This window comes from Anomaloglossus baeobatrachus, chromosome 9 (genome assembly GCF_048569485.1).
Source record: "Anomaloglossus baeobatrachus isolate aAnoBae1 chromosome 9, aAnoBae1.hap1, whole genome shotgun sequence".
In the NCBI taxonomy this organism is placed as follows: domain Eukaryota; kingdom Metazoa; phylum Chordata; class Amphibia; order Anura; family Aromobatidae; genus Anomaloglossus; species Anomaloglossus baeobatrachus.
This window is the reverse complement of record NC_134361.1, coordinates 213,532,474-213,558,766: the sequence shown is the minus strand read 5'-3', so window position 1 is coordinate 213,558,766 and position 26,293 is coordinate 213,532,474. Positions and strand designations below refer to the sequence as shown.

At 44.6% G+C, this 26,293-nt stretch overlaps 3 protein-coding genes across 5 annotated transcripts in view; 2 read left to right on the top strand and 1 right to left on the bottom strand.

The window, feature by feature from the left end:
* The window catches only part of ABCA2 (ATP binding cassette subfamily A member 2), an 87,378-nt gene extending 81,352 nt beyond the window's left edge, over nt 1-6,026 (top strand). For all 3 annotated transcript variants that reach the window (XM_075324425.1, XM_075324424.1, XM_075324423.1), the window contains 4 exons: nt 78-180; nt 318-455; nt 2,836-3,042; nt 5,124-6,026. In XM_075324425.1, coding sequence (XP_075180540.1) covers nt 78-180; nt 318-455; nt 2,836-3,042; nt 5,124-5,159 — 484 coding nt within the window. In that variant the 3' untranslated portion in view covers nt 5,160-6,026. The remainder of the gene's footprint in view (nt 1-77; nt 181-317; nt 456-2,835; nt 3,043-5,123) is intronic.
* A 6,009-nt stretch (nt 6,027-12,035) lies between these two features.
* On the top strand, nt 12,036-21,548 carry CLIC3 (chloride intracellular channel 3). The gene is made up of 6 exons (XM_075324421.1): nt 12,036-12,315; nt 18,449-18,558; nt 19,456-19,581; nt 19,724-19,830; nt 20,049-20,224; nt 20,446-21,548. Exons 1-6 carry the CDS (start codon nt 12,280-12,282, stop codon nt 20,605-20,607), a joined length of 717 nt encoding a protein of 238 aa, XP_075180536.1. The 5' UTR covers nt 12,036-12,279; the 3' UTR covers nt 20,608-21,548.
* Nucleotides 20,981-26,293, bottom strand: part of PAXX (PAXX non-homologous end joining factor) — an 8,212-nt gene continuing 2,899 nt past the window's right edge. Inside the window, exons 4-7 of the mRNA XM_075324422.1 lie at nt 22,891-23,081; nt 22,569-22,643; nt 22,396-22,489; nt 20,981-22,295 (exon numbers count right to left, since the gene is read on the bottom strand). Of these exons, the coding sequence (XP_075180537.1) occupies nt 22,256-22,295; nt 22,396-22,489; nt 22,569-22,643; nt 22,891-23,081 (400 nt within the window). The 3' untranslated portion in view covers nt 20,981-22,255. The remainder of the gene's footprint in view (nt 22,296-22,395; nt 22,490-22,568; nt 22,644-22,890; nt 23,082-26,293) is intronic.

Below are 26,293 nucleotides of genomic sequence, written 5' to 3'. Positions count from 1 at the left end.
CTCTGCCGGGAGGCGGCGCCCTGTTTGCCGAGAGTCCGTGCGCTCCTCGCCAATAACAAGTGTCGTGTGTTGCACAGATTCGGAGACGGGTACATGATCACAGTGAGGATGAAATCCAGCATTAATGTCAAAGAAGTCATCCGGTTCTTCAACAGGAACTTCCCAGAAGCCATCCTGAAAGTGAGTATCGCCGTCCCCGCGCCACAGCCCTCACTACGTGGTGATAAGCGGCTACAAGGCAAACTGGGCAACGCTTATCGGTGAGAATCCAGGAATGTTTGGCTGCTTCCATCATGGTGTCGTTCTGTTTCCCCCAGGAAAGGCACCACACCAAGGTCCAGTACCAGCTGAAGTCCGAGCAGGTCTCCCTCGCCCAAGTCTTCAGTAAGATGGAGCAGGTGGTGGACGTGCTGGGGATAGAGGATTACTCCGTCAGCCAGACCACCCTGGACAACGTAAGCGAGACCCCCGCCTCTACGTGTCACACTACTCTATCATTGTAATTTTTTTAGGAGCATAAACGGACCCCAAGAGCTTGTTTCCTACCCCTTTATTAGTATGGGGGTCTGCTAGCTACTTGTTTCCTACCCTTTATTAGTATGGGGGCTGCCAGGCGCTTGTTTCCTACCCTTTATTAGTATGGGGGCTGCTAGCTACTTGTTTCCTACCCTTTATTAGTATGGGGGCTGCCAGGCGCTTGTTTCCTACCCTTTATTAGTATGGGGGGCTGCCAGGCGCTTGTTTCCTACCCTTTATTAGTATGGGGAGCTGCCAGGCGCTTGTTTCCTACCCTTTATTAGTATGGGGAGCTGCCAGGCGCTTGTTTCCTATCCTTTATTAGTATGGGGGCTGCCTGGCGCTTGTTTCCTACCCTTTATTAGTATGGGGGGCTGCCAGGCGCTTGTTTCCTATCCTTTATTAGTATGGGGGCTGCCAGGCGCTTGTTTCCTACCCTTTATTAGTATGGGGGCTGCCAGGCGCTTGTTTCCTACCCTTTATTAGTATGGGGGGCTGCCAGGCGCTTGTTTCCTACCCTTTATTAGTATGGGGAGCTGCCAGGCGCTTGTTTCCTATCCTTTATTAGTATGGGGGGCTGCCAGGCACTGGTTTCCTACCCTTTATTAGTATGGGGGCTGCCAGGCGCTTGTTTCCTACACTTTATTAGTATGGGGGGCTGCCTGGCGCTTGTTTCCTACCCTTTATTAGTATGGGGGGCTGCCAGGCGCTTGTTTCCTACCCTTTATTAGTATGGGGGGCTGCCAGGTGCTTGTTTCCTACCCTTTATTAGTATGGGGGGCTGCCAGGCGCTTGTTTCCTACCCTTTATTAGTATGGGGGGCTGCCAGGTGCTAGTTTCTTACCCCTTTATTAGTATGGGGAGCTGCCAGGCGCTTGTTTCCTACCCTTTATTAGTATGGGGGGCTGCCAGGCACTGGTTTCCTACCCTTTATTAGTATGGGGGGCTGCCAGGTGCTTGTTTCCTACCCTTTATTAGTATGGGGGGCTGCCAGGTGCTTGTTTCCTACCCTTTATTAGTATGGGGGGCTGCCAGGCGCTTGTTTCCTACCCTTTATTAGTTTGGGGGGCTGCCAGGCGCTGGTTTCCTACCCTTTATTACTATGGGGGGCTGCCAGGCGCTGGTTTCCTACCTTTTATTACTATGGGGGGCTGCCAGGCGCTGGTTTCCTACCCTTTATTAGTATGGGGAGCTGCCAGGTGCTTGTTTCCTACCTTTTATTACTATGGGGGGCTGCCAGGCGCTGGTTTCCTACCCTTTATTAGTATGGGGGGCTGCCAGGCGCTGGTTTCCTACCCTTTATTAGTATGAGGGGCTGCCAGGCGCTTGTATCCTACCCTTTATTAGTATGGGGGGCTGCCAGGCGCTTGTATCCTACCTTTTATTAGTATGGGGGGCTGCCAGGCGCTTGTATCCTACCCTTTATTAGTATGAGGGACTGCCAGGCGCTTGTATCCTACCCTTTATTAGTATGGGGGGCTGCCAGGCGCTTGTTTCCTACCCTTTATTAGTATGAGGGACTGCCAGGCGCTTGTATCCTACCCTTTATTAGTATGGGGGGCTGCCAGGCGCTTGTATCCTACCCTTTATTAGTATGAGGGGCTGCCAGGCGCTTGTATCCTACCCTTTATTAGTATGAGGGGCTGCCAGGCGCTTGTATCCTACCCTTTATTAGTATGGGGGGCTGCCTGGCGCTTGTTTCCTACCCTGTATTAGTATGAGGGACTGCCAGGCGCTTGTATCCTACCCTTTATTAGTATGAGGGGCTGCCAGGCGCTTGTATCCTACCCTTTATTAGTATGGGGGGCTGCCAGGCGCTTGTATCCTACCTTTTATTAGTATGGGGGGCTGCCAGGCGCTGGTTTCCTACCCTTTATTAGTATGGGGGGCTGCCAGGCCCTGGTTTCCTACCCTTTATTAGTATGGGGGGCTGCCAGGCGCTTGTATCCTACCCTTTATTAGTATGGGGGGCTGCCAGGCGCTGGTTTCCTACCTTTTATTAGTATGGGGGGCTGCCAGGCGCTGGTTTCCTACCCTTTATTAGTATGGGGGGCTGCCAGGCGCTGGTTTCCTACCCTTTATTAGTATGGGGGGCTGCCAGGCCCTGGTTTCCTACCCTTTATTAGTATGGGGGGCTGCCAGGCGCTGGTTTCCTACCCTTTATTAGTATGAGGGGCTGCCAGGCGCTTGTATCCTACCCTTTATTAGTATGGGGGGCTGCCAGGCGCTTGTATCCTACCCTTTATTAGTATGGGGGGCTGCCAGGCGCTGCTTATCTCCAGCCTGATCCCCCATTTCTGATCACTGGCAATTTTTCAGGTTTTCGTCAACTTTGCAAAGAAACAGAGCGATAACTTGGAGCAACAGGAAGCGAACCCCAGCAACGTCGTCCCATCCCCCATGGAGCGGGTGCTGAGCCTCCTGCGAGCCCGGAGCACCCCCACCGAACTGCGGGCCCTCGTGGTGGAGGAGCCCGAGGACCTAGAGACTGATGACGAAGGCCTGATCAGCTTTGAGGAGGAAAGGGTGAGAGTGGCGTCCATATATCCGTGTATTTTCACATTATATAGGTTGAATTAAAGGGGTACTCCGACCGGAGACATCGCCACATCATAGGCCATTAAATGTCTGATGTGGGTTCAGTGACCCCTTGCCCTGTCTCGGGACAGCAGCTCTGGGGTCAGAAGACCCCTTTATAGAGTTAGGTCAGGACCTCCGAGGAAGGACTCTAACTTTTCAGTGGGAATACCCCTTTAATCAAGCAGTAGAGGAACCCGAGCCTTGTATACATACCCAAAAAAAGCAGCATCACGTCTCTGACTGTACGTTCATACGTCAGATCACAGATAGTCAAATTTTGAATTTGAGTGAGGAATAAAAATGTAGCATTGATTAAAGGGGATTGGATATTTATTGGGGGGTCTGAGCTTTGGATAGGATAGTGGTGACTGCAGACATGATCTTATCCTGTATCTCTGTATACAGGGAGCTCCCCCTAGTGGTGGCTGCAGACAGGATCTTATCATGTATCTCTGTACACAGGGAGCCCCCCCTAGTGGTGGCTGCAGACAGGATCTTATCATGTATCTTTGTATACAGGGAGCTCCCTCTAGTGGTGGCTGCAGACAGGATCTTATCCTGTATCTCTGTATACAGGGAGCTCCCTCTAGTGGTGGCTGCAGACAGGATCTTATCATGTATCTTTGTATACAGGGAGCTCCCCCTAGTGGTGGCTGCAGACAGGATCTTATCCTGTATCTCTGTATACAGGGAGCTCCCCCTAGTGGTGGCTGCAGACAGGATCTTATCATGTGTCTCTGTATACAGGGAGCTCCCCCTAGTGGTGGCTGCAGACAGAATCTTATCATGTATCTCTGTATACAGGGAGCTCCCCCTAGTGGTGTCTGCAGACAGGATCTTATCTTATGTATCTCTGTATACAGGGAGCTCCCCCTAGTGGTGGCTGCAGACAGGATCTTATCATGTATCTCTGTATACAGGGAGCTCCCCCTAGTGGTGGCTGCAGACAGGATCTTATCCTGTATCTCTGTATACAGGGAGCTCCCCCTAGTGGTGGCTGCAGACAGGATCTTATCATGTGTCTCTGTATACAGGGAGCTCCCCCTAGTGGTGGCTGCAGACAGAATCTTATCATGTATCTCTGTATACAGGGAGCTCCCCCTAGTGGTGTCTGCAGACAGGATCTTATCTTATGTATCTCTGTATACAGGGAGCTCCCCCTAGTGGTGGCTGCAGACAGGATCTTATCATGTATCTCTGTATACAGGGAGCTCCCCCTAGTGGTGGCTGCAGACAGGATCTTATCATGTATCTCTGTATACAGGGAACTCCCCCTAGTGGTGGCTGCAGACAGGATCTTATCATGTATCTCTGTATACAGGGAGATCCCCCTAGTGGTGGCTGCAGACAGGATCTTATCATGTATCTCTGTATACAGGGAGCTCCCCCTAGTGGTGGCTGCAGACAGGGTCTTATCATGTATCTCTGTATACAGGGAGCTCCCCCTAGTGGTGGCTGCAGACAGGATCTTATCATGTATCTCTGTATACAGGGAGCTCCCCCTAGTGGTGGCTGCAGACAGGATCTTATCATGTATCTCTGTATACAGGGACCTCCCCCTAGTGGTGGCTGCAGACAGGATCTTATCATGTATCTCTGTATACAGGGAGCTCCCCCTAGTGGTGGCTGCAGACAGGGTCTTATCATGTATCTCTGTATACAGGGAGCTCCCCCTAGTGGTGGCTGCAGACAGGATCTTATCATGTATCTCTGTATACAGGGAGCTCCCCCTAGTGGTGGCTGCAGACAGGGTCTTATCATGTATCTCTGTATACAGGGAGCTCCCCCTAGTGGTGGCTGCAGACAGGATCTTATCATGTATCTCTGTATACAGGGAGCACCCCCTAGTGGTGGCTGCAGACAGGCTCTTATCATGTATCTCTGTATACAGGGAGCTCCCCCTAGTGGTGGCTGCAGACAGGATCTTATCATGTATCTCTGTATACAGGGAGCTCCCCCTAGTGGTGCAGAATATCCATCCCTGGATGGTGTGATTTGCAGTTGATATATTTTTCTTCTTCCCGCAGGCTCAGTTGTCATTTAATACAGACACGCTCTGCTGAGACGACGACGTCTTCATCTTCACAGCAGTAAGACCCAAGACGCTGGAGACCACTGCCCCATTTTTATTTATTTTTTTACATAATCCCCCGGGTCGATCCTCGGGGGGGTTTGTGTGAAAGGCTGAACATGGTCCACACTGTGCCGGACAGCAGTGTATGCAGCACGGGATAGCGGTGTATACAGGATACTCAGATGGCGGTGTATACAGGATACTCAGATGGCGGTGTATACAGGATACTCAGATGGCGGTGTATTCAGGACGCCCGGACGGTGATGTATACAGGACACCCAGACGCTGGTGTATACATGACACCCGGACAGCGGTGTATATGGGACAAAAGGACCTGGCTCTGGACACCGCCGCGCATCCCACTGCCCATGCATAGGGGGCGCAGCTCGTAAAAGGACAAAGCGCACCCTGTAATGGCGGGTCTTTGTGAATGGAATGTACATGCGTCTCACCGCAGACAGGGGGCTCCACCGTCCCCGTGGCACTTTCAGGACATTGGCAGCAGACGTGGCGCTCTGCTCTGTGGGCATTACTTATGACCTAGTCTTAGTTTGTACCATTTCTTTTACGTTTTGCTTTTTTTTTTTTTGGGGGGGGTGTCTCTCCCCCCCGCCCCCCCATTTGCTGACGCCCCCCCATTTCCAATCTTTGTGCAATATTAAATGTGCCAACCACTGTATATAGTGTCGCCGCGGAGGGCGCTGACGGACCGCAGGTCCCCCCCCTCCGACATTTTTAGGAAATGCACTGCCAAAAAAAAAAAAAAAAATGGATCATGTATGTTGTAGATAACGCTTTATTTTGTCTTTTTTTGTTTCAAAAATTGCAAATTAAATGACCAAATATGTGCACTTTACCATAAGGTGGTCTCCGGTTCCTAAACACCAAATGCGGATGTGAATTTTTCTTAAAACAGCGCCACCTCTGCTGCAGGTTGTGCCTGGTATTGCAGATTAGCCGCATTCAGCTAATTACTAGTCGTAACCCAAAACCGAAAGTGTCGCTGCTACAAAAAGGGAAAAAGAAAGACACTTCTTAAGAAAATCTTGTATATAATTATCTCTTCTACTTCCCCCTTTCCATTTTAACAGTTCATCAGAAAATCCCCACCCAAAGTATAAATAAACTCCCGTTCTGTTCTCCGTGAACTTTGATCGGCTCCATTCATTGTGTGCACGATTTTAAGAGCTTTCTGTCTATTAAATTATTATAAATTACTACCTGTCACTACTAAAATATGGAGGAAGAAGCATTGGTTACCTGTAATAATACTGCCCAATATATACAAGAATACAACTACTATAATACTGCCCGATATATACAAGGATACAACTGCTATAATACTGCCCCTATATACAAAAATATAACTACTATAATACTACCCCCTATGTACAAGAATATAACTACTATAATACTGCCCCTATGTACAAGAATATAACTACTATAATACTGCCCCTATATACAAGAATATAACTACTATAATACTGCCCCTATATACGAGAATATAACTACTATAATACTGCCCCTATATACGAGAATATAACTACTATAATACTGCCCCTATGTACAAGAATATAACTACTGTAATACTGCCCCTATGTACAAGAATATAACTACTGTAATACTGCCCCTATGTACAAGAATATAACTACTATAATACTGCTCCCTATGTACAAGAATATAACTACTATAATACTGCCCCCTATGTACAAGAATATAACTACTATAATACTACTCCTATATACAAGAATATAACTACTATAATACTGCCCCTATGTACAAGAATATAACTACTATAATACTACTCCTATATACAAGAATATAACTACTATAATACTGCCCCTATATACAAGAATATAACTACTGTAATACTGCCCCTATGTACAAGAATATAACTACTATAATACTGCTCCCTATGTACAAGAATATAACTACTATAATACTGCCCCTATGTACAAGAATATAACTACTATAATACTACTCCTATGTACAAGAATATAACTACTATAATACTGCTCCCTATGTACAAGAATATAACTACTATAATACTGCCCCTATGTACAAGAATATAACTACTATAATACTGCCCCTATGTACAAGAATATAACTACTATAATACTGCTCCTATATACAAGAATATAACTACTATAATACTGCTCCTATATACAAGAATATAACTACTGTAATACTGCCCCTATGTACAAGAATATAACTACTATAATACTGCTCCCTATGTACAAGAATATAACTACTATAATACTGCCCCTATGTACAAGAATATAACTACTATAATACTGCCCCTATGTACAAGAATATAACTACTATAATACTGCCCCCTATGTACAAGAATATAACTACTATAATACTGCTCCCTATGTACAAGTCTATAACTACTATAATACTGCCCCTATGTACAAGAATATAACTACTATAATACTGCTCCTATGTACAAGAATATAACTACTATAATACTGCCCCTATATACGAGAATATAACTACTATAATACTGCCCCTATATACGAGAATATAACTACTATAATACTGCTCCCTATGTACCAGAATATAACTACTATAATACTGCCCCTATGTACAAGAATATAACTACTGTAATACTGCCCCTATGTACAAGAATATAACTACTGTAATACTGCCCCTATGTACAAGAATATAACTACTATAATACTGCTCCCTATGTACAAGAATATAACTACTATAATATTACTCCTATATACAAGAATATAACTACTATAATACTGCCCCTATGTACAAGAATATAACTACTATAATACTGCTCCTATATACAAGAATATAACTACTATAATACTGCTCCTATATACAAGAATATAACTACTGTAATACTGCCCCTATGTACAAGAATATAACTACTATAATACTGCTCCCTATGTACAAGAATATAGCTACTATAATACTGCCCCTATGTACAAGAATATAACTACTATAATACTGCTCCTATATACAAGAATATAACTACTATAATACTACCCCCTATGTACAAGAATATAACTACTATAATACTGCTCCCTATGTACAAGTCTATAACTACTATAATACTGCCCCTATGTACAAGAATATAACTACTATAATACTGCTCCCTATGTACAAGAATATAACTACTATAATACTGCTCCTATGTACAAGAATATAACTACTATAATACTGCTCCTATATACAAGAATATAACTACTATAATACTACCCCCTATGTACAAGAATATAACTACTATAATACTACTCCCTATGTACAAGAATATAACTACTATAATACTGCCCCCTATGTACAAGAATATAACTACTATAATACTGCCCCTATGTAGAAGAATATACGGTAACTACTATAATACTGCTCCTATGCTTCCGCCTGAGGATAAATATATCCAAATGAATAAGAAAAGATGACCTTTTGCATTTTCTCCATTGTCTTTTTAGTAAGTCTTTGATGTTTTGTCATCGCTGTTTTCCTGTTCTGTAAGGCTGTAGATCCGTCTGTTGCTCGGTGGTGTCGGTCACAGCAAAAAAATTCGTTTGTTCTGCTCTCCTCTCGTGCTTACCCATTGTTACGGTTTACATAATTCCCTGCATTATCACAATGCTGAATATATGTGACATGAAGTAATACAGTGCAGGTAACCGGGTCTAACACCAGCTCAGCTACATCCCAGTCTTAGATGCCGCGGAACTAAACCCTGAGAAGAGGTTTTCTGGCAAATAAATGCCCCCAACTAATTTATTATGTCTTATGAATAGATCTCTATTTTCTTCTAACAAAGCTGCAAACACACTGCTCAGAAGTAAAGTTTATATATGTGTATACCTGCAGCCACCACTAGGGGGAGCTCCCTGTATACAAAGATACATGATAAGATCCTGTCTGCAGCCACCACTAGGGGGAGCTCCCTGTATACAGAGATACATGATAAGATCCTGTCTGCAGCCACCACTAGGGGGAGCTCCCTGTATACAGAGATACATGATAAGATCCTGTCTGCAGCCACCACTAGGGGGAGATCCCTGTATACAGATATACATAAGATCCTGTCTGCAGCCACCACTAGGGGGAGCTCCCTGTATACAGCGATACATGATAAGATCCTGTCTGCAGCCACCACTAGGGGGAGCTCCCTGTATACAGAGATACATGATAAGATCCTGTCTGCAGCCACCACTAGGGGGAGCTCCCTGTATACAGAGATACATGATAAGATCCTGTCTGCAGCCACCACTAGGGGGAGCTCCCTGTATACAGAGATACATGATAAGATCCTGTCACCAACCACCACTAGGGGGAGCTCCCTGTATACAGAGATACATGATAAGATCCTGTCTGCAGTCACCACTAGGGGGAGCTCCCTGTATACAGAGATACATGATAAGATTCTGTCTGCAGCCACCACTAGGGGGAGCTCCCTGTATACAGAGATACATAAGATCCTGTCTGCAGCCACCACTAGGGGGAGCTCCCTGTATACAGAGATACATGATAAGATCCTGTCTGCAGCCACCACTAGGGGGAGCTCCCTGTAGACAGAGATACATAAGGTTCTGTCTGCAGCCACCACTAGGGGGAGCTCCCTGTATACAGATATACATAATAAGGTTCTGTCTGCAGCCACCACTAGGGGGATCTCCCTGTATACAGAGATACATAAGATCCTGTCTGCAGCCACCACTAGGGGGAGCTCCCTGTATACAGAGATACATGATAAGATCCTGTCTGCAGCCACCACTAGGGGGAGCCTGTACACTTTATACTGACATGTACTACGTTCTTTAAACTCCCCCTAGTGGAGGCTGTAGACAGGATCTTATCATGTATATCTGTATACAGGGAGCTCCCCCTAGTGGTGTCTGCAGACAGGATCTTATGTATCTGTATACAGGGAGCTCCCCCTAGTGGTGGCTGCAGACAGGATCTTATCATGTATCTCTATACAGGGGGCTCCCCCTAGTGGTGGCTGCAGACAAGATCTTATCATGTATCTCTGTATACAGGGAGCTTCCCCTAGTGGTGGCTGCAGACAGGATCTTATCATGTATCTCTGTATACAGAGAGCTCCCCCTAGTGGTGTCTGCAGACAGTATATTATCATGTATCTCTGTATACAGGGAGCTTCCCCTAGTGGTGGCTGCAGACAGGATCTTATCATGTATCTCTGTATACAGAGAGCTCCCCCTAGTGGTGTCTGCAGACAGTATATTATCATGTATCTCTGTATACAGGGAGCTCCCTCTAGTGGTGGCTGCAGACAGTATATATTATCATGTATCTCTGTATACAGGGAGCTCCTCCTAGTGGTGGCTGCAGACAGTATATATTATCATGTATCTCTGTATACAGGGAGCTCCTCCTAGTGGTGGCTGCAGACAGGATCTTATCATGCATCTCTGTATACAGGGAGCTCCCCCTAGTGGTGATTGCAGACAGGATCTTATCATGTTTCTCTGTATACAGGAAGCTCCCCCTAGTGGTGGCTGCAGACAGGATCTTATCATGTATCTCTGTATACAGGGAGCTCCCCCTAGTGGTGGCTGCAGACAGGATCTTATCATGCATCTCTGTATACAGGGAGCTCCCCCTAGTGGTGATTGCAGACAGGATCTTATCATGTATCTCTGTATACAGGGAGCTCCCCCTAGTGGTGGCTGCAGACAGTATATATTATCATGTATCTCTGTATACAGGGAGCTCCTCCTAGTGGTGGCTGCAGACAGGATCTTATCATGCATCTCTGTATACAGGGAGCTCCCCCTAGTGGTGATTGCAGACAGGATCTTATCATGTTTCTCTGTATACAGGAAGCTCCCCCTAGTGGTGGCTGCAGACAGGATCTTATCATGTATCTCTGTATACAGGGAGCTCCCCCTAGTGGTGGCTGCAGACAGGATCTTATCATGCATCTCTGTATACAGGGAGCTCCCCCTAGTGGTGATTGCAGACAGGATCTTATCATGTATCTCTGTATACAGGGAGCTCCCCCTAGTGGTGGCTGCAGACAGGATCTTATCATGTATCTCTGTATACAGGGAGCTCCTCCTAGTGGTGGCTGCAGACAGGATCTTATCATGTATCTCTGTATACAGGGAGCTCCCCCTAGTGGTGGCTGCAGACAGGATCCTATCATGTATCTCTGTATACAGGGAGCTCCCCCTAGTGGTGACTGCAGACAGGATCTTATCATGTATTTCTGTATACAGGGAGCTCCCCCTAGTGGTGGCTGTAGACAGGATCTTATGTTTCTCTGTATACAGGGAGCTCCCCCTAGTGGTGGCTGCAGACAGGATCTTATCATGTATCTCTGTATACAGGGAGCTCCTCCTAGTGGTGGCTGCAGACAGGATCTTATCATGTATCTCTGTATACAGGGAGCTCCCCCTAGTGGTGGCTGCAGACAGGATCCTATCATGTATCTCTGTATACAGGGAGCTCCCCCTAGTGGTGGCTGCAGACAGGATCCTATCATGTATCTCTGTATACAGGGAGCTCCCCCTAGTGGTGGCTGCAGACAGGATCTTATCATGTATCTCTGTATACAGGGGGCTCCCCCTAGTGGTGGCTGTAGACAGGATCTTATCATGTTTCTCTGTATACAGGGAGCTCCCCCTAGTGGTGGCTGCAGACAGTATATTATCATGTATCTCTGTATACAGGGAGCTCCCCCTAGTGGTGGCTGAAGGATCGATGCTTCTTTCTGCTGTCTTCTTTTCGCCTCCTGTCATGACCTGGATTGTTCCCCGCCGCTGACACACAATGTACACACAGTTCTCGTGTCTTGGATCCACCACTTGGCCGTGACACAAGCCGGTTTCGGGGCAGGAATGTGCCGGGATGACCGGTATTTGGGTGGTCAGGGGAAGATAATATGATTGGAATGAATAATTTAGGACGGTCATATGTGTATTAAAACATGAATTGTCAGGAAAAGCATCTGTGACTGACGTGTGACATGGAGGAATGCGGTTTGTGTAGATTTATAAGAAAGGGAGTGTCGCTTCAATCGCACAGAAAACCGGAGGCGAAGATCACACCTGCATAGTCTGAGGAAGATCAGAACCTGGAGGACTGCGCCCGACGCCAGCACTCCGCGCTCCAACATGGGGGACGAGCCCAAAATCGAGCTGTTCGTCAAGGTAAATAAAGCAATAATTTTATTATCGGTCATTCCTGGGCTGCGGAGCGTCGCTCTTGAGGTCACGGTGCAGAGCGTCGCTCCTGGGGGTCATCGTGCAGAGCTTCGCTCCTGGGGGTGACCGTGCCGAGCGTCGGTCCTGGGGTCACCGCGCAGAACGTCGCTCCTGGGGGTCACTGTGCCGAGCGTCGCTCCTGGGGGTCACCGCGCAAGCGTCACTCCTGGGGGTCACCGCGCAGAGCGTCGCTCCTGGGTGTCACCGTGCCGAACGTCGCTCCTGGGGTTACTGTGCTGAGCGTCGCTCCTGGGGGTCACCGCACAGAGCGTCGCTATTGGGGGTCACCGCGCAGAGCGTCGCTCCTGGGGGTCACCGTGCCGAACGTCGCTCCTGGGGTTACTGTGCCGAGCGTCCCTCCTGGGGGTCACCGCGCAGAACGTCGCTCCTGGGGTCACGGTGCAGAGCGTCGCTCCTGGGGTCACCGCGCCGAACGTCGCTCCTGGGGTTACTGTGCCGAGCGTCGCTCCTGGGGGTCACCGCGCCGAGCGTCGCTCCTGGGGGTCACCGCGCCGAGCGTCGCTCCTGGGGGTCACCGCGCCGAGCGTCGCGCCTGGGGGTCACCGCGCAGAGCGTCGCTCCTGAGGTCATGGTGCAGGGCACAACATTGTATCACTGTAAATCCAGAGGCTTTATTGTAATCTGCAGTCGATCTTATTACCAGGGGACATCTGTAACCGCTGCATTCTGCTCCTATAGGTCATAACTCGGCCGTATATAGCATATACTTCATAGGTGCGCAGGTTTTTTTGTAGTTTTTATTATCTCTGTCCAAATACAAACAACCGAGAGCCATAACAATGTAACAAGACAATATTTACAAACAAAAGAACAAATGAATTGCAACATTTTTCCTTTTTCCAGACGCTATCCCTCCCCCTTTTATTTTGAGGGGGGGGGAGAGGGCAATAAATATTATATTATTCCATAGACTCGGAAAAAAAAGCATGAATAAAAATCGCACTGTGTGTGAATGGACGCATAATCGGATGAGACTCACCAATGCAAGTCTATGGGAGCGAGAAAAAATACAACAATCATCCATATGGCGTCCGTTATTTACGGATACATTTATATACTATAAATGGTCCTGTAAGAAGTGTGGAAAAATCACATATAAGGCAAGAAGAAAAAAATAATTGCGCAGTCATGTGACATATGGAATATAGGATGGATTTCGCTCGTCCACCTCTGCTGCCATCAATATTGGTCCCATTTTTCGGACACTCGTGTGACCCCCGGACTATAGTCAGGTTTTCCTTTATGTTGATTAATTATCTTTATCTAATGTTTCAGAACCAAGTTTAAATGTGAAATTTCCCTTAGTATTATTTTTTTAATTATTCTTATTTTATTATTTATTATTATGTAATCTTTACACATAAACCCAGAATATATCAAGCTGCTAAAAAGAAAAAAATATTAATTAGATTAAAGTCAATATTATTTGATTTCAGTTTATTCTTCCTGTTATTTAACATTGTAAAATAATTCAAATTTTTGTAAACTTTTTAAAAAGTTACACCGAACTTTGCAGGTTATTAACAGTGAAAAATATTGTGAATATTTCATAATACTGCTCCCTATTGCCAAAATATAACTGCTCTAATACTGCCCCCTATGTACAAGAATATAACTGCTATAATACTGCCCCCTATGTACAAGAATATAACTACTATAATACAGCGTCTATATACAAGAATACAACTGCTATAATACTGCTAATATGTATAAGAATATATCTAATATAATACTGCTCCTATGCACAAGAATATAACTACTATAATACTGCTCCTATATACAAGAATATAACTACTATAATACTGCCACCTATATACAAGAATATAATTACTATAATACTGCCCCTATGTACAAGAATAGAACTACTATAATACTGCCCCCTATATACAGGAATATAACTACTATAATACTGCCCCCTATGTACAAGAATATAACTACTATAATACTGCCCCCTATGTACAAGCATATAACTACTATAATACTGCTCCTATATACAAGAATATAACTACTATAATACTGCCCCTATGTACAAGAATATAACTACTATAATACTGCCCCCTATATACAAGAATATAACTACTATAATACTGCTCCTATGTACAAGAATATAACTACTATAATACTGCCCCTATATACAAGAATATAACTACTATAATACTGCCCCTATATACAAGAATATAACTACTATAATACTGCCCCTATGTACAAGAATATAACTACTATAATACTGCCCCTATGTACAGGAATATAACTACTATAATACTGCCCCCTATGTACAAGAATATAACTACTATAATACTGCCCCTATGTACAAGAATATAACTACTATAATACTGCCCCCTATGTACAAGCATATAACTACTATAATACTGCCCCTATATACAGGAATATAACTACTATAATACTGCCCCCTATGTACAAGAATATAACTACTATAATACTGCTCCTATGTACAAGCATATAACTACTATAATACTGCTCCTATATACAAGAATATAACTACTATAATACTGCCCCTATGTACAAGAATATAACTACTATAATACTGCCCCCTATATACAGGAATATAACTACTATAATACTGCCCCCTATGTACAAGAATATAACTACTATAATACTGCTCCTATATACAAGCATATAACTACTATAATACTGCCCCTATATACAAGAATATAACTACTATAATACTGCTCCTATATACAAGAATATAACTACTATAATACTGCCCCTATGTACAAGAATATAACTACTATAATGCCCCCTATGTACAAGCATATAACTACTATAATACTGCCCCCTATGTACAAGCATATAACTACTATAATACTGCTCCTATATACAAGAATATAAATACTATAATACTGCCCCTATGTACAAGAATATAACTACTATAATACTGCTCCTATGTACAAGCATATAACTACTATAATACTGCTCCTATATACAAGCATATAACTACTATAATACTGCCCCTATATACAGGAATATAACTACTATAATACTGCCCCCTATGTACAAGAATATAAATACTATAATACTGCCCCTATGTACAAGAATATAACTACTATAATACTGCCCCCTATGTACAAGAATATAACTACTATAATACTGCTCCTATGTCCAAGAATATAACTACTATAATACTGCTCCTATGTCCAAGAATATAACTACTATAATACTGCTCCTATGTCCAAGAATATAACTACTATAATACTGCTCCTATGTCCAAGAATATAACTACTATAATACTGCTCCTATGTACAAGAATATAACTGTAATTTCTAATTATCAGCCTTCCGCCATATTTTGCCTCCCAGCACTTATGTAGGGATTGTGACAATGATCAACCATAGAACAGCATGTTCTGAACATCGTGTGCAGGCAGAGTTGTCATAGGTGCAGAACTGTCTATAGTATAAGATGGACAGTGGTGGATCTGCTGGATTTACAGGAATCAATGTGAACGCACCAATTGATCTATTTTATTTACATGGATTCTCGTCTCTATGATGGAGATGAAGTTTTGGAATAGAAGACTGTAAGAGTTGTCATAGGGACGAGCTTTTAGACAGCAGTGATTGATAACTCCTGGGAGTAATGTAATTTGGGTGTTAAATTTGGGACCGGTTTCCAAATAAATAAAATGAAGACACCGGAATGTCTATTATGTAACAATGTACATGGCGCAATGAGTCCAGGGCAGGTCCCGCAGCCACTGGTGCCAGTGCAGGGTGTGGCGGCACTAATTAAAACTGACGCCATTAATTAAATGAGTCACCTGGGAAAATTGCTGTGAATTAGCAACCCATTGTCCTCAATGTATAGAGCCCTACAAATCCTACACCATTACCCAAAAAATCCACCAGTGAAAGCGATATACTGCAGCCTACCATGTATCTCTGAATACAGGGAGCTCCCCCTAGTGGTGGCTGCAGGCAGGATCTTATCATGTATCTCTGAATACAGGGAGCTCCTCCTAGTGGTGGCTGCAGGCAGGATCTTATCATGTATCTCTGAATACAGGGAGCTCCTCCTAGTGGTGGCTGCAGGCAGGATCTTATCATGTATCTCTGTATACAGGGAGCTCCTCCTAGTGGTGGCTGCAGGCAGGATCTTATCATGTATCTCTGTATACAGGGAGCTCCCCCTAGTGGTGACTGCAGACAGGATCTTATCATGTGTCTCTGTATACAGGGAGCTCCCCCTAGTGGTGGCTGCAGACAGGATCTTATCATGTGTCTCTGTATACAGGGAGCTCCCCCTAGTGGTGGCTGCAGACAGGATCTTATCATGTATCTCTGAATACAGGGAGCTCCCCCTAGTGGTGGCTGCAGACAGGATCTTATCATGTATCTCTGTATACAGGGAGCTCCCCCTAGTGGTGGCTGCAGACAGGATCTTATCATGTATCTCTGTATACAGGGCGCTCCCCCTAGTGGTGGCTGCAGACAGGATCTTATCATGTATCTCTGTATACAGGGAGCTCCCCCTAGTGGTGGCTGCAGACAGGATCTTATGTATCTCTGTATACAGGGAGCTCCCCCTAGTGGTGGCTGCAGACAGGATCTTATCATGTATCTCTGTATACAGGGAGCTCCCCCTAGTGGTGACTGCAGACAGGATCTTATCCTGTATCTCTGTATACAGGGAGCTCCCCCTAGTGGTGGCTGCAGACAGGATCTTATGTATCTCTGTATACAGGGAGCTCCCCCTAGTGGTGGCTGCAGACAGGATCTTATCATGTATCTCTGTATACAGGGAGCTCCCCCTAGTGGTGACTGCAGACAGGATCTTATCCTGTATCTCTGTATACAGGGAGCTCCCCCTAGTGGTGACTGCAGACAGGATCTTATCCTGTATCTCTGTATACAGGGAGCTCCCCCTAGTGGTGACTGCAGACAGGATCTTATCCTGTATCTCTGTATACAGGGAGCTCCCCCTAGTGGTGACTGTAGACAGGATCTTATCATGTATCTCTGTATACAGGGAGCTCCCCCTAGTGGTGGCTGCAGACAGGATCTTATCATGTATCTCTGTATACAGGGAGCTCCCTCTAGTGGTGGCTGCAGACAGGATCTTATGTATCTCTATACAGGGAGCTCCCCCTAGTGGTGGCTGCAGACAGGATCTTATGTATCTCTGTATACAGGGAGCTCCCTCTAGTGGTGGCTGCAGACAGGATCTTATCATGTATCTCTGTATACAGGGAGCTCCCCCTAGTGGTGGCTGCAGACAGAATCTTATCATGTATCTCTGTATACAGGGAGCTCCCCCTAGTGGTGGCTGCAGACAGGATCTTATCATGTATCTCTGTATTCAGTAAACAGTTTTTCATTTTATTTTATCTGATCCGTGGGACAGATCTGCATCACAATTTGTTTGATGTCTTTCTGCTTTTTCCAGTTTGCTCGATTTGAGAATGCAAATGTTCTTAAGCTGAGTTACTTAGTAAATCCACGCTGGCATGTCCTCCTGATCTTTGGGTATGGATCACTTGTGTCCCCGGTGTCTGGGGAACCTGAAAATCAGCATCTTTCACTTCCAAACCATAGTTTATTGCGTTTTACGCTTTTGAGGCCGCGCTTGCAGTAACCAGACCTGCGGAGACCAGTCCGTCCAGTTTACCCAGTAAATCCTTCTGCTGACCCCCTTTAGCCTTAATAGTAGGACCAGCACCCATGGGTGGGACCTGGAGAGGGCGGAAGGAAGGTATTCATGGTTACACAATGTCTTCACCTCCTCCCCCCCCCCCCCCGGGATATTTCTTCGTCATGAAATTATTTGTGGAATTTCAATTTATCTTCAAGCGTCAACAAGAAAAAATGTCAGGAATCCGAGAGGCGATAAATACAGAGAATATACAATATATATCCTCTGTTCGGGGGACAGGAGTATCCAAAAAGGGACGTTACAACGGAGGTCGGCTCCATATCACTGACCTCTATAAGAGCCGAAATATATAGATATACAACTGTAATATATTTACGGTTTACAACTGTGTGCGATCAGACGAGATCCCTCCGATCATTAATGATCTCTATGTTATGTCTTCTTCTAGTCAAGTGAAGATGGTGAAAGTATCGGAGCAAATCCCTTCTCACAACGTCTGGCCATGATCCTGATGTATAAAGGGTGCACATTCACACTGAACACCGTGGACATGAAGAGGTGACCACAGCCAGACGTTTCTACATAATACTGCCCCCTATATACAAGGCTATAACTACTATAATACTGCCCCTATGTACAAGATTATATCTACTATAATACTGCCCCTATATACGAGAATATAACTACTATAATACTGCCCCTATGTACAAGAATATAACTACTATAATACTGCCTCCTATATACAAGAATATAACTACCATAATACTGGTCCTATATACAAGAATATAACTACTATAATACTGCTCCTGTATACAAGACTATAACTACTATAATACTGCCCCCTATGTACAAGAATATAATTACTATAATACTGCCCCCTATATACAAGAATATAACTACCATAATACTGGTCCTATATACAAGAATATAACTACTATAATACTGCTCCTGTATACAAGACTATAACTACTATAATACTGCCCCCTATGTACAAGAATATAATTACTATAATACTGCCCCTATGTACAAGAATATAACTACTATAATACTGCCCCCTATGTACAAGAATATAATTACTATAATACTGCTCCTATGTACAAGAATATAACTACTATAATACTGCCCCTATGTACAAGAATATAACTACTATAATACTGCCCCCTATGTACAAGAATATATCTACTATAATACTGCTCCTATGTACAAGAATATAACTACTATAATACTGCTACCTATATACGAGCATATAACTACTAGAATACTGCTCCTATGTACAAGAATACCTACTATAATACTGCCCCTATATACGACAATATAACTACTATAATACTGCCCCTATGTACAAGAATATAAGTTTTGTGCTGCCGCCCACCTATGCACAAGGGTTATAACTGCTATAATACCGTCTATAGCGTATTTTCCACCGTACAGTGACCTCTACTCTCGTGTTCTCAGGGGTCCAGATGTGCTGAAGGATTTGGCTCCGGGGTCACAACTTCCATTCGTTATTTACAACAAAGAAGTAAAAACCGACGTTAACAAGATAGAAGAGTTCCTGGAGGAGAACCTGAGACCTCCCCGGTAAGATGGGCTCTGACCTGACGAGAATGGACCGTTGTAGGTCGAGCGCTGGCCAGTGGGTGCGGGCAGATGTGGGCATACACTAGGCCATATGTAGTCACTAGAAGCCTGTAGATGGCGCTAATGACCTGTCTCCTCCTAGTTTCCCATGCATGGCGCCCAAAAACAAGGAGTCGAACACTGCAGGCAATGACGTTTTCCAAAAATTCTCCGCGTACATCAAGAACCAGGTCCCAGCCCAGGAAGACAGTAAGTGCCACAATAAGTCAAGAAAAATTAAGGATGGGATCATTCAAGGGATTGTTTCACCCTCAGAGCACATGTTGTATAGCGCCACCCTCATTGATGTGGCGGTGTACAGTACTGCAGAATGGTCACATCCATCTTCCTTTCTCTTCGATCCGCGGCATCAGATCTCCACTGCTGTCATTGGATTATAAGATGTCATCCACCATTTTTTTTTCCAGTTCTACAGAAGAATTTGTTGCGGGCGCTATTGAAGCTAGACCTGTTCTTAAAGAACCCCGTAGCCTCCGAGCTGAGCTGTGAGCCTAAAATGACCGTCTCAAAGAGGAAGTTCCTGGACGGGGACAACCTGACCCTACCGGACTGCAACATGCTGCCTAAGCTCCACATCATCAATGTAAGGGATATCACCGTCCATATTTTTATCTTCTGCTGAGATTATGTAAAATTTGTGCTTGCTCTGAGGTTGCCATGGTTGTATATGACTGGACTTCCTGTCATGTGATCTTTAGTCTTACATATGATTGGCATGGTTTTGCTTTGGTAACCCTAGAGCAAGCACAAATGGGAAAAAAAAAAATTTGTTTCTACATTACTGAATATTTTCTTTTCTCACAGATTGTGTGCAAACATTACCGCAATTTCGAGATCCCCAGAGAACTTCGGGGCATTTTCCGCTATCTCCAAAATGCAGAGGAACTGAAGGCTTTCAAGTACACCTGTCCCAACCCCGATGAGATTATCCTCTTCTACCGGGACGTGGTCAAGAAAATGCCATAAACCTGGACGGACATCACTTTGGGGACATACACAACATTGCGTCAGTTCTCAATTGGCGCCAAGTAAAAATGGACGTCCAGAACCGCCTGGGAGCCATTTTTATGAGTGAAAACCTACAGGACATGGACGTTAACTGAGCTCATTAATGGTTCCCATGGTAGTCTACATTGTCGTTCCTCTATTACTCCTCCTGGAAATGTCCAAGAAATTACATGAGGAATAACAGAGGATCAGCCCAACGCAGCGTTTAGACAAAGATGCTTGACATATGTCATGGGGAATACAAGGTTTAGTAAAACCGATATGGCGGTAGTATGGTAAACCGCCCTATCTACACAGGAAACACACAAAGCCAATAAATACACCGGTAAAGTCCTCAAAATATGTATTTTATTAAAAAAAAAAAATATTCTAAGTTGTGTATCTGTACAATATTCCTGGCGGCCATTTTAGCTCTCGTTCTGTCATGAACTCCCAAGGTTTAAAAATGGCTGCCAACTCGCATGTCGATGGGGGGGGGGGGGTCATCTTAAATTTGTGGCTTTGTACGGTAATGGTGGCCTTGTATGTATAAGGAAATGACAAGGAGCTAAAATATCATGCGAATGGCACTATCTGCTGACCAGAAACACAAAATGGCCGACGTCACTAAACCTCGTCACATTCGGGAGGTTTAAGTCATTCAGTGGCGGCCTAATAAACAAAAATGGAAGATTTGAGGGTGATTTAGAGATGTCGCGAATATGGGAAGATGGTCAGAATTGTCAGCCTGCAACCGAACAATATCACTAAAATAGTCAAAAAACAATTGTTCATTGACATTAATGGAATTTATTTAACTTTTTGCTTGCTGAATGTATCATTGTAAATAAATGTTTAACAAAAAAAGTCGTAAAATGACTAAATTATCCCAAAAAAAAAGTAAAATCCATTTTTTCCAATGTTGTAGTATCACTGACTCGCCTCTAGGTGGTGCTGTTGATTGTGATTGAAACTACACCAGTCCAAACTAGGCCTCAGTAAATATGGTTTCCACAGCTGCCCATAGCAACCAATCAGAAAACTGCTGACATTTTTAGAAGACAAGTTTCAAAATGAAAGAAGATATGTGATTGGCCGCTTTGGACATAGCCTCCATTTTGTCACTGCACTAGTAGAGTTTCCTCACAAGAGGGATGGCGGCCATTTTGTACGCTAAAGCAACATATAACTATTAATAAAAGCCGGTCACTTCTGTCATTTTACTTCTGTGGAAAAATAATTTCACGCAACAACTATATTAATTGCTTTACATTTGCCCACATGGTGAAGGGTCTCCTTACCACTATTTTGTCATGACTATTATGAGACCCTCTCAATGTCATAACAGTTTGTAAGTGTTCGTACAAAATCGCCAACTTTTGGTCAGATATCATGGAAAAAATGAGGCGTTACCACAGCCTTAATGTTTCACAAGTCCATGGCCAGCCATATTGAAATTCTTGCATTTGACTTGTGACTTTTCCCGCCATAGTGACTGCGAGTCAATAGTGATCATATATCGCCATGCCACATTTCCTTCCCATATAGATTCCTTGCATAGATAGGCAGGTGTTCACAAAATGGCTGCCACAAGGCTAAGATGGCGTCATCTTCCTAAGGGAAGTTCTCAAGATTCCTCGAAGTCGACCCCCTGGGCTGCCTTTTTTCTACAGAAGAAATATGATGATAGGTGTTATATTTGACATAAGGTGAAGCCCAAAATCTACTTTCCCTGAGTTCAGCCTGCAGTGTAAAGCATGGAGGTACCTCTTACAGCCGGGATTTATGAGCGACTCCCCAGGACGCCTCTTCTTCACCTGTGCTGACGATCCCCCATAACCTTTCTTTCGTGCATTCATATCTGTGAACACATAACATTGTAAAGCAAAAACCTTTGCCGTTTCCTTAATATATATATATTTTTCCACATTTTCACCCACCAGGAATAAGGAGCGGATGTTTTTTCTGCGATTGCTTAGCTGGGCTGACAGATGTAGCAGCGCTGTCCTCTCGTTCTGAAAAAAGAAGAAAAAAACCCCAAACAAATGGAGTTTACAAATAATGACATCACAGCTTTTCCTCCAGAGCAGCATTCATAATTCTGATGTACACACTGCACCTTCCAGAACACACACCATCAAATAAGTCTCTTGACCAGCAGGGGGCACACACTGACATACCTCAGCTGGACAGCAAACCAGAAACTAGTGGAATTATGAATGCCGCTCCGGATGTGACTTGAGTAGACTTATCTATCTATACCTTTAAGAAGCGCCTCTAAACTCGTCACACGATCCGACAAATCAAATAACACCTCCTGCACCAGTGCTCGCGCCTCAGAGATTGGAGCCTTTAAGAGGTCCAGAGAAACCTTCCTAGAGTCCACCTGGAAGGACAAGCTTGCGATGCTGCCCTGGAGCTCCAGAACCGGAGCGCTGCTCTGGAATTTCTCACTGTATGGAGACACGAGATGTGGGGGAAATACATTTAGGGCCACATATTGGGATCCATTATAGGAACTTTTCATACTAAAGACGACAACATGGATCCCGGAATTGCTTCCACTCTGAAAAACAGTCACAATTTTACAGCACCAAAATCCACAAAACAACAAGTCCAAAACCAGTGAAGTCCGACTCCCAAAATACAGAGCCAGTCACAGAGATCCCCCAGAAAAAGCTCCAAACTTAACGACTAAGCTCCTGCCAACCACCAAGACTGCACCAACCACCAAGCCTCAATACAGTACTACCACCAAGACTGCACCAACCACCAAATCTCAATACAGTACTACCACCAAGAGTGCACTAACCACAAAGCCTCAATACAGTACTATCACCAAGACTGCACCAACCACCAAGCCTCAATACAGTACTACCACCAAGCCTCAATACAGTACTACCACCAAGACTGAACCAACCACAAAGCCTCAATACAGTACTATCACCAAGACTGCAGCAACCACCAAGCCTCAATACAGTACTACCACCAAGACTGCACCAACCACCAAGCCTCAATAAAAGTACTACCACCAAACCTTAATAAAGTACTACCCCCAAGACTGCACCAACCACCAAGCCTCAATAAAGTACTACCACCAAAACTGCACCAAGCCTCAATAAAGTACTACCACCAAGACTGCACCAACCACCAAGCCTCAATAAAAGTACTACCACCAAGACTGCACCAACCACCAAGCCTCAATAAAGTACTACCACCAAGACTGCACCAAGCACCAAGCCTCAATACAGTACTATCACCAAGACTGCACCAACCACCAAGCCTCAATACAGTACCATCACCAAGACTGCACCAACCACCAAGCCTCAATAAAAGTACTACCACCAAACCTCAATAAAGTACTACCCCCAAGACTGCACCAACCACCAAGCGTCAATAAAGTACTACCACCAAGACTGCACCAAGCCTCAATAAAGTACTACCACCAAAACTGCACCAAGCCTCAATAAAGTACTACCACCAAGACTGCACCAACCACCAAGCCTCAATAAAAGTACTACCACCAAGACTGCACCAACCACCAAGCCTCAATAAAGTACTACCACCAAGACTGCACCAACCACCAAGCCTCAATAAAGTACTACCACCAAGACTGCACCAACCACCAAGCCTCAATAAAGTACTACCACCAAGACTGCACCAACCACCAAGCCTCAATACAGTACTACCACCAAGCCTCAATACAGTACTACCACCAAGACTGCACCAACCACCAAGCCTCGATAAATTACTACCACCAAGACTGCATTAACCCTCAATAAAGTACTACCACCAAGACTGCACCAACCACTAAGCCTCAATACAGTACTATCACCAAGACTGCACCAACCACCAAGCCTCAATACAGTACCATCACCAAGACTGCACCAACCACCAAGCCTCAATAAAAGTACTACCACCAAACCTCAATAAAGTACTACCCCCAAGACTGCACCAACCACCAAGCCTCAATAAAGTACTACCACCAAGACTGCACCAAGCCTCAATAAAGTACTACCACCAAAACTGCACCAAGCCTCAATAAAGTACTACCACCAAGACTGCACCAACCACCAAGCCTCAATAAAAGTACTACCACCAAGACTGCACCAACCACCAAGCCTCAATAAAGTACTACCACCAAGACTGCACCAACCACCAAGCCTCAATACAGTACTACCAACCACCAAGCCTCAATACAGTACTACCACCAAGACTGCACCAACCACCAAGCCTCAATACAGTACTACTACCAAGTCTCAATACAATACTACCACCAAGACTGCACCAACCACCAAGCCTCAATACAGTACTATCACCAAGACTGCACCAACCACCAAGCCTCAATACAGTACTATCACCAAGACTGCACCAACCCTCAATAAAAGTACTACCAAACCTCAATAAAGTACTACCACCAAGACTGCACCAACCACCAAGCCTCAATAAAGTACTACCACCAAGACTGCACCAAGCACCAAGCCTCAATAAAAGTACTACCACAAAGACTGCACCAACCACCAAGCCTCAATAAAAGTACTACCACCAAGACTGCACCAACCACCAAGCCTCAATAAAGTACTACCACCAAGACTGCACCAACCACCAAGCCTCGATAAAGTACTACCACCAAGACTGCACCAACCACCAAGCCTCAATAAAGTACTACCACCAAGACTGCACCAACCACCAAGCCTCGATAAATTACTACCACCAAGACTGCATTAACCCTCAATAAAGTACTACCACCAAGACTGCACCAACCACTAAGCCTCAATACAGTACTATCACCAAGACTGCACGAACCACCATACCCGAATACAGTACTATCACCAAGACTGCACCAACCACCAAGCCTCAATAAAAGTACTACCACCAAACCTCAATAAAGTACTACCACCAAGACTGCACCAAGCACCAAGCCTCAATAAAGTACTACCACCAAGACTGCACCAACCACCAAGCCTCAATAAAGTACTACCACCAAGACTGCACCAACCACCAAGCCTCAATAAAGTACTACCACCAAGACTGCACCAACCACCAAGCCTCAATACAGTACTACCACCAACCACCAAGCCTCAATACAGTACTACCACCAAGACTGCACCAACCACCAAGCCTCAATACAGTACTACTACCAAGTCTCAATACAATACTACCACCAAGACTGCACCAACCACCAAGCCTCAATACAGTACTATCACCAAGACTGCACCAACCACCAAGCCTCAATACAGTACTATCACCAAGACTGCACCAACCCTCAATAAAAGTACTACCAAACCTCAATAAAGTACTACCACCAAGACTGCACCAACCACCAAGCCTCAATAAAGTACTACCACCAAGACTGCACCAAGCACCAAGCCTCAATAAAAGTACTACCACCAAGACTGCACCAAGCACCAAGCCTCAATAAAAGTATTACCACAAAGACTGCACCAACCACCAAGCCTCAATAAAAGTACTACCACCAAGACTGCACCAACCACCAAGCCTCGATAAAGTACTACCACCAAGACTGCACCAACCACCAAGCCTCAATAAAGTACTACCACCAAGACTGCACCAACCACCAAGCCTCGATAAATTACTACCACCAAGACTGCATTAACCCTCAATAAAGTACTACCACCAAGACTGCACCAACCACTAAGCCTCA

Coding starts and splice junctions, on each gene's coding strand:
- CLIC3 (XM_075324421.1), top strand. CDS start 12,280: ATGGGGGACGAGCCCAAAATCGAGCTGTTCGTCAAG. Junction 18,559..19,455: donor AACACCGTGGACATGAAGAG/GTGACCACAGCC, acceptor TCGTGTTCTCAG/GGGTCCAGATGTGCTGAAGG. Junction 20,225..20,445: donor CTAAGCTCCACATCATCAAT/GTAAGGGATATC, acceptor CTTTTCTCACAG/ATTGTGTGCAAACATTACCG.